The 14,279-nt window shown below is 49.6% G+C and overlaps 1 protein-coding gene across 1 annotated transcript in view; it reads left to right on the top strand.

Moving 5' to 3' along the window:
- OTOF (otoferlin) overlaps positions 1 to 14,279 on the top strand; it is a 74,388-nt gene that overhangs the window by 4,700 nt on the left and 55,409 nt on the right. The window contains 1 exon segment of the mRNA XM_006099853.3: positions 6,771 to 6,829. Coding sequence (XP_006099915.1) covers positions 6,771 to 6,829 — 59 coding nt within the window.

The raw sequence follows: 14,279 nt of genomic DNA, 5'->3' as shown, positions 1-14,279 counted from the left end.
CGTGCTGGAAGGGCTGGGGACAAGTTCTCCTAACTCTGCGCAAGACCATCTCAGATTCCAAATTAGATTTATCTTCCCCATGAACATGGGGGAGCTCTCCTTCTTGGTGCTAATGTGACTTCTATCAGAAGGCTGCTCTGCCATCCCTGGTGGAGGAGGCAGAGGCTCTCAGCACCCCCAGAGCTGAGATCCCCCTGGGATGCCTGGGCCACCTGGGAGGACGTGGGAGGGTGTGGCCCCCACTGAAGGCTGCGGAGAGAGGGGCGCTTTGGACAGCCTCTGCCGGCTGTGGACGAGGGTTGTGCTCCACATCCTCCACCCTTCCCAGCACACACTAGCCCCTCACCACAGGGTCTGAGGGGGGGGGCAGAGAGTGGAGGGGTGGGGGGAGAGGGACCTTCTCTGACTGAAGCCCCAGTGGTGATTGTCCCTCCTCCCGCCCAGAGCAAGCTGATGCCGACCTGGGAAAGCAGCAGAGCTGAACATTCTCCAGGCTTCTGCTTTGAGGAGACAGTGCTGTTTTGATATGGAAATGACCATATAACTGCCTTCCGCTACAAAGGCCCTTGGCAAAAATGCTGCTGGAAATGTGCTTAGAACAAAATTGCAAATAATTTCCCTGAATTGCGGAGCCACGGTTATCTTGTCCGCCTTTCCTAGGAACATAACATCTGCATTCCTCCCACCTGCTCACATCCCTGGGTCTCATCCATTTTTTCAAATTGTTACCTTTTCATAATGGAAAACCTCAGATATATACAAGAACAGAGAAAATAGTATCATGGCCCTATGTTCTCCCCATACAGTCTTTAACAGCCATCAACTCCTGGCCAATCTTGTTTCATTGGTACCCCATCCTACTCCCACATCCCTAATTATTTGGAAGCAAATCCCAAACACCATACCATTTCATCTATAAATATTCAGTACATAGTTATAGAAGACAAAAGACTCAAAATACCCCTGCAAAAGCCACATATTATTTTACCGCTAAAGAATTAACCATATTGTTTAATACTATCAAATATTCAATCAGTGATCAAATGTCTAATTGTCAATGTCATATGTTTCTTCCAACCCATGAAAAGCTACATTTCAATGTGCTTTGTAAGTCAAGTATTGAATCATTCATTCGCTCATCCTTTTATTTGCTTATCAGTGGTCGGCAAAGTGCGGCTCGCGAGCCACATGCGGCTCTTTGGCCCCTTGAGTGTGGCTCTTCCTAAGCCTTAGGAGTACCCTAATTAAGTTAATAACAATGTATCGACCTATATAGTTTAAGTTTAAAAAATTTGGCTCTCAAAAGAAATTTCAATCGTTGTACTGTTGATATTTGGCTCTGTTGACTAATGAGTTTGCCGATCACTGGCTAGGCCAGTGGTTCTCAACCTTCTGGCCCTTTAAATACAGTTCCTCATGTTGTGACCCAACCATAAAATTATTTTCGTTGCTACTTCATAACTGTAATGTTGCTACTGTTATGAATCCTAATGTAAATATTTGATATGCAGGATGGTCTTAGGCGACCCCTGTGAAAGGGTCGTTCGACCGCCAAAGGGGTCGCGACCCACAGGTTGAGAACCGCTGACCTAGGCAGTAATACCCATTGAGGGCCAGCTAAGTGCCAGGCGCTATTCTAGGCACTGGAGCGACCGCAGTAAATGAGACTGACAGGGACCCTGCCCTTGGGGGGAAGACAGTCATTGCACAAGTCACTATGAGCGGGAAGAACTCTGGAAAGGGAGGAACAGGTGCAAGGCAGCATGCAGCAGGGAAGCCCATAGCCAGGAGGTCTGGGAGCACCTGAGGGTGAGAGAGGTGCTTAGGAAGAGATGGCAGAGGAGCACCTGTGACTGGGGTGAGGGCGGGTCACTCAAAGTCGGTCACCCTGGGGTCAAGCAGATGAAGCTGGCAAAGCTCACGGGCCGCAGGGAGAAGGTTTACCGTGGGGGATGGGCTGATGTTAAAGCTGGCCCTTGAGAGAGGACAGCATTTCCTTCTTGGGGGACAAAACCCCCTAGAAGTCCCACTCCAGGCAGAGAGGTTCATATCAGTACAGAGGTGAGGAGGCCTGTTTGGGGTTTAGGGAATGCTTGCTGCAGTTGGGGTGGGAATGGGGTGGAAGGAAGCCTGGGGCCCAAACACAGAGGGTCACACTGGAGTTTGAACTTGGCTTTGCACGTGAATGGGAGTCCCAAAGCTCTGAGCCAGAGAACAGAACGGAAAGATATGGTTTCAGAAAGAACATTCGGGAGGTCAGGACTGCAGGCCACAGCCCAAGGAGGAAGCTGGGCAGCGGCTCAGGCAGAGAGCTGTGCCTCGGCGGGCAAGGCTGTGGGTTTGGAGAGAAGGGGTGACGTGGGTTCAGAAAGGGGGCAGCAGCTCTGGGGTTGGGAGTGAGAGGACAGGATATGGGCGCTCTGAATTTTGTACCAGGTTACTTGGGTGGTCAGTAAGGCCACCGATGGAGCCAGGAGCATGACAAGTGAGTTTTATCCTGAGGAATGCCAGGTGAGTTTACAAGAAGAACACAATACAAGAAAAAAAAAAACACCAATAGACACAGATAAGGTATTTGACAAAACCCAACATCCATTCATGATAAGAGCTCTCAGAAAATTAAGAACAGAGAACTTCCTCAATCTTATAAAGGAAACTACAAAAACATCCAAATAATAACATACTTAATCCTGAAATATTGAACATTAGGATCATGAGCAAGGCAGGTTGTCCACTCTCACTACTTCTGCTTAACTTTGTACCAGAATTCTAGCCACAAGGCACAAGGGAAAAACCCAGATTGGAAAGTAAGGACTAAAATGGCTCCTTTTCACACACACACACACACACACACACACACACCTAATGGGTTATTAGAAAATTCTAAGGATTCTACATAAAAGTTACCATAGTTCATGAGTGGATTTAGCAAGGTTTTAGAATCTAAGCCTAATATACAAAAACTATATTTCTATAGAAACCAGCCAGTTGGAAAACAGAAATTACAAAGCAATTACTTTTATAATAGCATAGAAAGCGGCAGACATTTAGAAATAAATTTTACTAAAGACATGAAAGGCCTTCACACTAAAAGAAAAAAAATGCTGAGAGAAATAAAAGAAACCCAAATACATAGAACACATATGATATTGATGGATTGGAAGACTCAGCACGTTCAAATGTCAGATCTGCGCACATTGATCTACAGGCTGAACACCATCCCAATAAAAGTCACATCAGGCTATTTTGTAGAAATTGAAAATTATTTTAAAATTTATATGGACACCCAAAGAATCTAGGAGAGCCAAAGCAATTTGAAAATGGAGAAGAAAGTTGGAGGACTCACACTATTTGATTTGATTGACGAAAAACTATATCTTGAGTCTGTAGTGAATATGCATTTATCGAAATTCATCGGCTTGTGCACTTAAGAGCAGTGAACATAAATTTTATCTAGTTAAAAAAAGAGCTAGTCACACCTAAAATAACTAAAACTTGAAAAATATTATGTAAGATGAGGAAGAAGATTGTTCCTGATTATATACTGCTAAAAATACTCTACAAAAAGTGATTTATAATAGAGGAGACCATTTTTATATTTAAAACATAGGTGACTATCTAAAGGACTTATTAGTAGAATCATCGCCTTTTCTTCACGGGTGATGAACAACGCGCCAGGTGCATGAGCACCCGCATCTCCTCCGTTTATAGATGAGGTAATGAAGGCAAAGCCAGGCTAACTTCTTCCAGGGCTCATGGCCAGCATGTGGCAGAGCTAGGGTTTGAACTCAGGCAGGCGGGCCATTGAGCCTTCCCAGTACCCAAAGGCCCCTGGTGCTTGTAAGGGATGCTTTACTCGGACTCTCACAGAAGCAGCCTCTTGCTGGTCCTCACTGTGGTTCCAGGATGCAGGCTGATCCAGGATAACTGTCTCAGTTTACAGACGATGACCCTGGGGGGTTGAATAGTCAGCCCCACTCCCTGCTTCCTTCCGCCCTGAGCTGCGGCACCGGGCCCCAAACCTGCCTAGGCCCTGGCTCTTTTTCTGCACACAGGCATGCCGGGGCCCTGCTTCCTGGCACTGGTGGGAGTAGCTGGCCTTCTGAGAGGAAGTGGCTGATCGGAACTGGGAGAGTGAAATCACAGCAGGGCCACCACTCCTGAGCTGCTGGAGGAGCAGAGGCAGCTGTTTGGGGGACGTTACAGCATTGCAGCTAGGAATGGGGCTCTTGATGAAGGACTCTCCAGATAGCAGGTGCTGACAATGAGGTTTTGCTGATTTTAAATAACAAAAGGGAATAACAGTGACAATCTGAGTGACAGGCAGGGGGCTTCACTCTCTATCTAGCTCACACTGGGAAGAGAGTAACGGCGCTGACAGAGGCCACAGCGCCAGGTCCTGCGTAGAAACATGATGTCCCGGAAGCTTGTCCTCAGAACCTTCCCCTTTGGATGCACCACAAGCTGTGCTCTCTCAGGACCCGGGCCCCCCAGCCCCAGGGTCTTCTTTCTGTGGACCCTGAGGGGAGACCCTTCTCGTTTTACCTCCACCATCAGAACTCACCTGTCCTGTGTCCAACTCCGCTGCCCTGAGCCCATTCTCTGCTCCACGCTTCCAAACTGTGCTCACACTGTGCTCCCCACCGGATGTCCCTTCTCTCTCCCTCCTCCCAATCTCTCTGCAGAGCTGATCCAACAACCTTCCCGTGTAAAAGCCCTTGCCTCTCCCACACCTTCTTGATCTGGAGGTGGAGGCCAGCTCTCCTTTTCCTGTGCTGTCACTTCATTTACACCATTTGCATGCCAAGCACCACATGTTGCCTCAGATAGTAAGTAGCCTTTTATATGTCTGACCTATCCCCTTTCTGGATTGTAATAGGCTCGTTCAGGCAGCATCCCCATCCCAACTCATTGTGCAGCCCGCCCCACCCTCCTCCAGGGACCCATGGCTGTGCTGACACAGCAGGAGTAGGGGGGAATGAATGAATGAATGAATGTGCATAGGCGAATAGCCCAGTCCCTACATGCCTGCCTTTGCTCCAGGTCCGGCTCTAGCAAGGTAAACTGTCTGCAAGAGGGAGCGGTTTGGTGCAGACGGGATGTTTTGTCCCCTTAAGTCACGCCCCACGAAAGGCTAGCCTTCCATCCTGCACAGGAGACAAGAGCTGAGCTCACCTGCATCTCGGAGGGTGGCTGCAGTCCAGGTATTTGAAAATGGCCAATGACATACAAGTAACGTCTGTTAAGCTTTGGACTCCTGTTAAGCCCCTCCATTTGGGTAGATCCGGTGTCACAACTTACAGCTGTGAGCACAGCGTCCGCTGTCCAAATTCATGTATTGACTCGAGTTTATTTCAAACTGAGCGGCTCAGCTACCCCACGAGCAGCTGCCTCTGCGGGGAGGAGGACGCTGTCTAATTTCCCATCTAATGGCCTCACTCTGCCCACGAAAGCCTCCCCACCGCGGAGAACGGGCGATTTTCTTTCTCTCAAGCCTTGTTCCCAATCTTCTCTGTGGCAAGAAAGGTAATTGGATATTGGGATTTTAAAGCATTTTGTCTCAGAGCCATTTAAAATGGAGCTGCATTTCAACAGGATGGTGCGGAGTGCAGTGGATGCTAGTGGAAGTGCACTTGGAAAGAGAGGTGGGGTTAGCAATCCCCACTGAGAACTGGGGGAAAGGGCAGAGGTCCCCCTGGCTCTGTCCCAGGGACTAGCAAGGACCCCTGGAATGATCCCCGCCACTGTTGATACAAACCCCCTCAAAGGCGGCTTTCCGCAAATGCCCCAGGCATTCTGTTCTCGTAGTAAATTGGCCTTTCCGCTGTTGCTGTATGATTGGTTTGATTTGTTTCAGCAAATCCTTTCTTTAAAAAAAAATATCTAGAGATAAAATTTAACTCAGTCTGTTTGACAATATTCACCACATTTAAAATCTCCAGGGCTTGCGGCAATGAGGTTTTACTGCGTTCTGAAACAGCCCTCGTGTGTAAATTCTGCAATGGCTAATTTTACTGTGTTCCGCATCCTCTCCAACAGGCTATTGGAAACACGCGGGCAGAGCAGGCTTTAGAGCTGGAACCCTGGCTCGGTCTCCGACGGCCCGGGCCCCCACCCACTGAGTTGCTTCATTTTCATTCCGGGAGACCCTTGAGCACAGCCACATCCAAAGCTCATTATGACCTTCTAGGATGAGAGGCCTTTGGTTATCAGAAGGCAGGTCCTGGGGGAACCCCCAGCGCACAGAGGTGCTCACCTGATTCTCAGTGTACATTGCCTGTTATCCGTGGGAATATTAACAGACGCTCAGGCATCGCGTCTCCTGCTTCCCTCTTCTCCCCCGGCTGCCTCGCGGTTTGTTGTTGAGGTTTTTCTTTTTCGGTGTTTTGCTTTGTCCCTGGCTAGTGCTAAAGAGGCTTTCTTTCCCATCTGTCTACTTCACATCTATTTCCTGTGCCTGTAGCTCCTGCTTTATAGCCTCTTCCTCATTAGCTCAGATGCAGCCCCTCCCCACACGTCTAACCAGCCTTGTGCCTTCTTGAACTGAGTATCCCCGTTTGTAAAATGCAGCTAAAGGCCAGCGAGGCTGCTGAGGTCAGTCAGACCCTGTGGAAACTGCCCCGCCCGGAGAGCACCGCACAGAAGTGAGGTCCCACCGTTGATAACAAGTGCTCCCCAATGTTGTCATGACGACTTGCAGGTCTAGAGGTCCAACCCCAAGCTTCTTGTGCAGGGAGGTCTGACTCTAAACTCTCCTCTTTCCCACCCAGGGCAGTCCTTCCACTCCCGGGTCCTGGAGAACTGCGAGGATGTGGCTGATTTCGACGAGGTAGGATTCTCTGCGCCTGTGCCCTGCGCCCTGCGCCCAGCGCCCAGAGGGGAACAGCACCTCCCTGCCTCCTGGGGGTGCACTGGCCCCAAATCCTGGGAGGCGGTTTGCTTCAGGCACTGCTGCCCAAGAGAGCCCCATGCAGGGCCGCTGAGCCCCGCCTGCTGCCCGGCAGGGCCTCTCCTTCTCTCTGGAAAAGGCCCACTGGTGCTGAAGGCCTCAAAGTGAGCCCCAGCTCAGGGCCCAGCAGGCCTAGGGGAGGGGCTTTCCTCTCCCCGCCCCCCTGGGTTTGTGGAGGGCCCAGGCTGACCCACCCGCCTTCCAACAAAGCCAGTCTCACAGAAACCTCACCCCTTTCTCTCTAGGAGTGGGGGTGCCCTTCCCACTGTCTCCCAGGAAAGCATTTTTTCCCCTTTTGACCCTCAGGCTCAGAGGGTTACGTTTTCCCCTAGTGCAGTGATGGCGAATCTATGACACACGTGTCAGAGGTGACACATAAACTCATTTTTTGGTTGATTTTTCTTTGTTAAATGGCATTTAAACATATAAAATAAATATCAAAAATATAAGTCTTTGTTTTACTATGGTTGCAAATATAAAAAAATTTCTATATGTGACACGGCACCAGAGTTAAGTTAGGGTTTTTCAAAATGCTGACACGCCGAGCTCAAAAGGTTCGCCATCACTGCCCTAGTGTATGGCCCATTGTCTCATTGGTCCCTACAAGGCCCGCTCTTGTTTTTATGCGTGTATGCATGTGTGTATGCGTGCATTCTCTTTTAGTCCCACATTCCTTCCCTCCATATACAACCATTCTAATGTGTTTAATGTGCATCTCTTGGTTTCCTGGGTGCTCTTACAAGATTATCATTGTCTTGTGCGCATGTCATTTATGTTTACTGAAATGGTGCTGTGTTATATATTTTACTTTGTGTCACTGAGCACCAGAGTTAATTCCATCCTCTGGCTATGCCAACCTGTTGCTTCTCCCTGCCGCACAGCGCTCCACGGGACACACCCACACACATGAGGGCGAGCTCCACCCTGGTCTGCCTGGGACCCAGACTTTCAGAGCCCCAAGTGGAACAGTCCTGGTCAGACCAGGATGGGTTGGTCACCCTACACCAGTGGTTCTCAACCTTCCCAATGTCGCGACCCTTTAATACAGTTCCTCATGTTGTGGTGACCCCCAGCCATAAAATTATTTTCGTTGCTACTTCATAACTGTAATTTTGCTACTGTTATGAATTGTCACGTAAATATCTGATATGCAGGATGTATTTTCATAGTTACAAATGGAACATAATGAAAGCATAGTGATGAATCACAAAAACAATATGTAATTATATATGTGTTTTCCCATGGTCTTAGGCGACCCCTGTGAAAGGGTCGTTCGACCTCCAAAGGGGTCGCGACCCACAGGTTGAGAACCGCTGGCCTACACGTTTCACTTACACACTCCCCCAGGAGGCAGTGCTTTCATTACTATTCGGTTTAAATATTTCTTACATCCCCCCATGATTTTCTTTTTTTGTTTGTTTTTAATCTTTATTGTTGAAAGTATTATATATGTCCCCCTTTTCCCCTCATTGGCCTTTCCTACCCCACCCTCCCTTACGATTTTCTTTTACACCCAAGAGTTATATCATTTTCTTTAGTTTCCAAATACGTGTGATGTTTTAGCTCTTTATTTAATTCATTTCTAGTTTTATTGCGTTACTATCCAAGCACATAGTTCTATGCTATTAATTCTATGGAATTTAATTTATTGAGACTTCTGTTATGACCTAATTCATGGTCATAACTGCTTCCTCAGCTTAAACGGAATGTGTTAAGTGTAGGGTTCTCTATATAGTGCAATATAAGCTGAAGCACATGTTATGTTATACAAGTGCAAGCTTACCAGTTAGGTTATTCTATTTTCTGCTTGTTTTTCTCTGCTTGATCTATCATTTTCAAAATTGGCTGTGATAGAACCTCCTATTATAGTTGTTGATTTATATATTTCCCTCTGCAGTTCCATCGGTCGTTGCTTGATGTATTTTGAAACTCTTACTGGTTGCTTATATGCTCACGGTGGCTGGATCTTCTTGTCTATTTTTCCTTTTAGCGTTATTTAATATCCCTTTTAGTCTCTTGGGATGTGTTTTACATTAATTTCTATTTTGTCCATGACTAGGATTGCTATCTCAACTTACTTTGGTGCATTTAGCTGGTATATCTTTTCAACACTTTTATTTTCTTGTCATATTTTTGTCATCTTTTATTTTTAATATTTCTGTGTTTTTAAATACAAGTGTGTCTTCTTGGGGCATGTATTACTAGACCTTGTTTTCATACCCAATATGAGAGTCTTTGTGTTTTAATTGATTAGTTTCATGCATTTACATCTATTATGACTGTTATAGGCTTATTTCTACTACTATCTTATTTTATATTTTTCACTTATTGTACTTTTGTTTGCTTGTTTTCTCCTTTCCAGCTTTCCATTGAATAAATCACGTTTTCTTCTGTTAGTTTGAAAAGTTATACATTCTATTTTTGTTTTCAAGGTAGTTACCCTTACTTATGATTATGTATCCCTATTGATAGCTTAAATAAATAAATAAATAAATTATTATTATTTCCCCTTGGACTTGTTTTCCTTCTTATTTGAGTACTTCCTCCAAAAGCATTTTTAGTTTGGGTCTTTGTGTAGCATACTTAAAGCTTTATAACTCTGAGAATATTTTTTCTTATTTCTTCCAGTTTGAATGAGTTTCACTAGATATAAAACTCTGGGTTCGGAGTTCTTTCACAACCTCAAAAATATCATCCCATGTTGCTATTGAGAAGGCTGGTGGCCATCTGATTCCTGTAACTTTATGGATGACATTTTCTTTCTCTCTGGGGAAAAAAAAATAGTAATCCCTTTATCTTTGGTATTCTTAGATTTTATTATAATGCTTCTGATTTCACATTTCCTTATCTTTCCTGTTTTGCACTATCTTGTGAGCCCTTTTAATTGAAGGCCTTTTATCCTTCGTTTGTTATAGAAAATTCTATCTCCATTATTTTTTTCAAATATTCCTTCCATTCAGTTTTTATATAATTCTCTCCTTGACCAGCCCCTATTATCAGATGTCAGTACTTCTATTTCTAGCTGTGATTTCTTAGCTTTTATGTTTTTTGGGTCTATCTAACTTTTCCTGCTGTTTCTGAGGGAGTTCTTCAAATTGATCTTCCAAGTTTACTAATTTGTTCTTCTTTGTGATCCCTTGTCTTTGTTTCATTGCTAATATATTTCTCTATGGTCCGTTGGTTCTCCTGACCCTGGTCCAGCTGGTACATCTGTTCAGCGTGTTGTCTCCTTTGTAGGAGGGGCCTCTCCAAGTGGCTCTTTACTTGCCTGTTCACGTCCCTCTGGTGTCAGCGACTCTGTTGGTCACAAGTCTTCAAAGGCTGTGTCTGTGTCTAGGGGGTGATGGGTGGGATGAGCACCAGAAGGGCCCCAGTCACCAGAGAGAGTCGGGGCCTCATCTCTGAGCCTTTACGGAGAAACATGGTTGACAGAAGGCAGTCTAGTTTTTTAACAAACTAGCTGTGGGGGTTCACGGAGAGAAGGTGTGAGCAGCTGGTCTGTCCACACCTGTTTTCCTCAGTTCCCTCCCAACAAGGCTGTTACCCCCACTTTATCAGTTAAGGAGCAAGCAAGGAGCGCCCGAGGCCGTGCTGGGGAGAGGTAAGGGCAGAAGGTACACAGATTTCCTCTGACCTGTTCTCCCACTGCCACTTCCATTCACCCCCCACCCAGGGTCAGCCTCCGTCCACCCCACACAGTCAAACAGCCCTCAGTCTCCCTGGGCTCCTCTGATTTGTTTACCGATTTGTTTGCTGTTTCCTGGATTCCGTATTTCCCTCTTGCTTCTGCAATTTCTCCAGGTTGGCTTTGGGGCGAGAACCAACAGCCTCAAGTCACCATCTTGGCACAAAGCAGAAGCTCTGATGTGACCCCCCCATCACAGCTCACCCCTCCTTCCCAGGCTCTAGCGCTTACGTCTGGCTGGGTTTGGACTTGGAAGGGCCTGTGTCAGACTGTTCCCTTTGTGGCTGGCATTTAGCTGAGCAGACACCATCCTGAGGGGCCACTCGGAACCTCTGTCTCCTCCTCACCCTGTGCCCATCCCACAACCGTGTCCATAGGCCCAGAGCTACAGGCACCGGGGAGCAAGGCCTCGACCTTCTCCCCCGGGCTCTGGAGCAACCACTGATCACTACAGCCCCAGGCTGTGCCTTCTCCCCTTCCTGGGGCGGGTGAATTTCTGCCTCAGTTTCTAAACCTCAATACCCACATTTGTCAAATGGGGATGCCTACGCTATGAAGTCTCTATAAAATGATTAACAAAATGAGGAATCATTGTGACTACAGAACCGTTGCTGGGTCCTCAGCCAGTTGTCTTGGCCTCAGGCGTGCCCCACTACACAACCTGCCCATCCTCTTCCTCTCCTTATTCCCTCAATCAGGGCCCCGAGAGGAAGCGGCTGGTTGGTGAAGATGCAGGCCGCCTGGCCCACTCCCCCACAGTCCCGCCTCCCTGGGCCTCGGCCTGCAGTCGGTCAGGCAAAGCACCCGACTCCCTCCCTCTCACCAAGTCTCCCAGGGGACATGTCCACTCAGGCCTCCAGCCAGTGAGCAACCTGATGCCCCTCCAAGGGCACTGCCACTCCTTTCCATTAACTGCCCCCGGGACACCTGAGCCACAGGTATACATGACATTCGAAGTTAATCACCGTGTCCTTCCCAGCGCTACCTGGCGTGGGGCAGCTGGAGAGTCAGTCCATGCGGCCCCCCAGCAAGGGACCGTGTTCCAGCACCTAGTGCGTGCCAGCCCCCAGGCTCAACAGCACACGGATGAGGATTCGTGCAGGAACTTGGGCCTGGGGAGCCCCTGTGCCAGTGGGGAGAGACCAGGGAAGGGGCGGACAGGAGGGATGAGCAGAAGCACGCGTCACCGTCAGAGAGGAGCCCTGAGATGGGAAGGTCCCGCTCACCCAGGGGCCGGCAGGGGTGTTTCTGGTTGTCACAGGGGCGACCCCTGGCACTCAGTGGAATGGGGCAAGGATGCTAAATGACTTGGGGCGCTCAGGACCCTCCGGCACTCCCACTCCCCCCTCCCCCCTGCAACAGCCATTGGAGGATCATGACAGCAGCTTCCAGCAGCAGCAGCACTGAGCTGCCTCCTGAGCGAGTCCTCCTCCACCCAACCTCCACCTGCGGAGGATGAAACGCAGGCTCCGAGAACACGAGTGTCCCCCCACCCCCACCCCCGACCCCCGTGGCAGAGCTGTGAGGGGCAAAGCCGGGGTTCAAAGTTCACTTCTAGGTTTGATTTGAAGCCTCCTCAGGATGTAGCTACTCCTGGGCCTGGCCACCCCCGCGAGGCTTTGTTGGGTGGGAGTCTCTCCACCCCGCCCCCCCCCCCCTGCCTCCATTTCTCCCTCTGAGAAGGGGCCACGCCTGGCCACCACCGGGCAGCAGCGCACACCCCACAAAGCAGGAGAGGCCAGCCTCCCACCCCGGCTCAGGGAGGGCCCAGGGGAGCTGCGCCCAGGCTTGCACCTGTCTCCCCAGCCTGGAGCGGACAAATCCTGAACTTCCTGCCAGTGACCCCAGGACAAGCTTAGAAGGGAACCCCAGCTGCTCCTCACAAAACCTCTGCAGGCCTCTTGGTTTCCCAGAAATCCCTTTTCTCATCCCTACTGCGCCCACGGCCCTGGAACCAGCTCACTAGTACAAAGCACACTGGCTGGGAGTCATGAGCCCTGGGCTACAGTCCTCACTGAGGCATTGATAGACTGTGGCCCTGGGCTGGCCACCCACCCTCTCCGGGCCTCGGGTTCCCCTTCTGTAAAATGGGGGTATGCGCCTTGCTCTGCCCTCCTGACAGAACGGCACATGGCTGAAAAATGAAATAAAAGACAGAAAAGCAAACCCCCTCCTCTACTCAGACAAGGATGGGAGGGGCTGCTGCAGGCGGGGCTGAACGGGAGGAGGCAGCCGTGGAGGGAAAACAATGCTATGGACAACAATGGGTGGAAACGGAGCCTGGATGCGGTGTCTCCTTTCCCAGAGGCTGGAACCTGAGATCCTGCATTTAACTTACAGCTCTGGGGAGAGAGAGAGAGAGAGAGAGAGAGAGAGAGAGAGAGAGAGAGAGAGGCTTTGCCAGGCCAGCAGCCAGCAGAGGTCCTGCCCTGGAGGAACAGGACTGGCCACACCAGACCCACGTCCAGCCAGTTTGGCTCTAAGCCAGGCCCCATGTGGCCAGACCCCACAGGAGCGGCCAGATGACAATAGCACTTGCAGGAAGAGTAAGAAAAGCAGCTGCTCTTTGCTGAGTGCTCAGCATGGCGGGGCGGGCTGAGAGCTTCACACGCTTTACACGGGGCTATAACTCCCTGGGTGGGCGTCATCCCGGGTGATAAGCAGCCACTTCAGGGTTTGAACCCAAGCTCATCTGATTCCACAGCCTATGGCCACTTGCAAAGTGGACAGGACTCATTCCTGCCCTCAGGGGGGCTCAGTCTCGTGGGGAGATGGACCCAGAGCAAAGAGGGACAGTGGGCCTTCTGAGCCCTCGGGGTGGAGGGTCAAGAAGCTCTCATCTACCCACTTTGCTTTCACCTGGAAGTCATGGGCTGCAAGCCCTGAGGGGCCAGGAGTGTACCTGTCTGGTTCATCATTGGCTTGACACCCAACCCAGGACTCAGGGGATATTGCCAAGTGAAAGAATAAACCCAAGTTGAGTCTTAAGTCTTTAAATTCCCAAGACAGTCTCTCCCCATTGTACCCTAAAGCTTTGCACCACACCCTAAGATTTTCCCTTCCAAAATCTAGAAGACTGTCCTTTTAAGGATATTGTCCTGCCAATTTAGGTCATTCCAGACCAGTCGATGAAGCTAGGATAACCCAGGTCATTCTCCAGCCTGCACCAGGGAAACCTTTCCGTGGAGTCCTAGATTGCTGGGCCGATAGGACGCAGAACTCTGCCGCCCTGGCCAGCCAGGTCACGGCCAAGTCTGGGGCTGGAGAACTGGGTCACAGCCCCGCACTGCCCGGGCTCCTGCGACCCCTCAGCCAAGAAAAATTCAAACCAAGCCACAGCCTGTGCCCCTGCTTCTAAGGGGGGCAAATGGAGGTAGCAAAGAGCGCCCTGGGCCCCAAGTCCCGTCCTTAAGCCACTTCCCTGGAGCTAGGAGGCTGGTTCAGGTTGCAAAGTCCTGCCTGATCCAAACCCCAGAGGGAGAGGGCAGGTGGGCTGGAGGGGGGCGGGGGGAGCTGGCGCTTGCCTCCACCAGGAAGGCCTTCCCTTGAGCAGTGCTCCTCAAACTTGGCCACACATGGCATCGCCTGGGGCTCTTCCCATACTGACACCTGGACCCCACGCAGGGACTCAGTTAATCAGTCTCA

The sequence above is a fragment of the Myotis lucifugus genome, unplaced genomic scaffold, assembly GCF_000147115.1.
Source record: "Myotis lucifugus unplaced genomic scaffold, Myoluc2.0 scaffold_285, whole genome shotgun sequence".
Classification (NCBI taxonomy): Eukaryota; Metazoa; Chordata; class Mammalia; order Chiroptera; family Vespertilionidae; genus Myotis; species Myotis lucifugus.
This window is presented reverse-complemented; position numbering and strand designations above follow the sequence as displayed.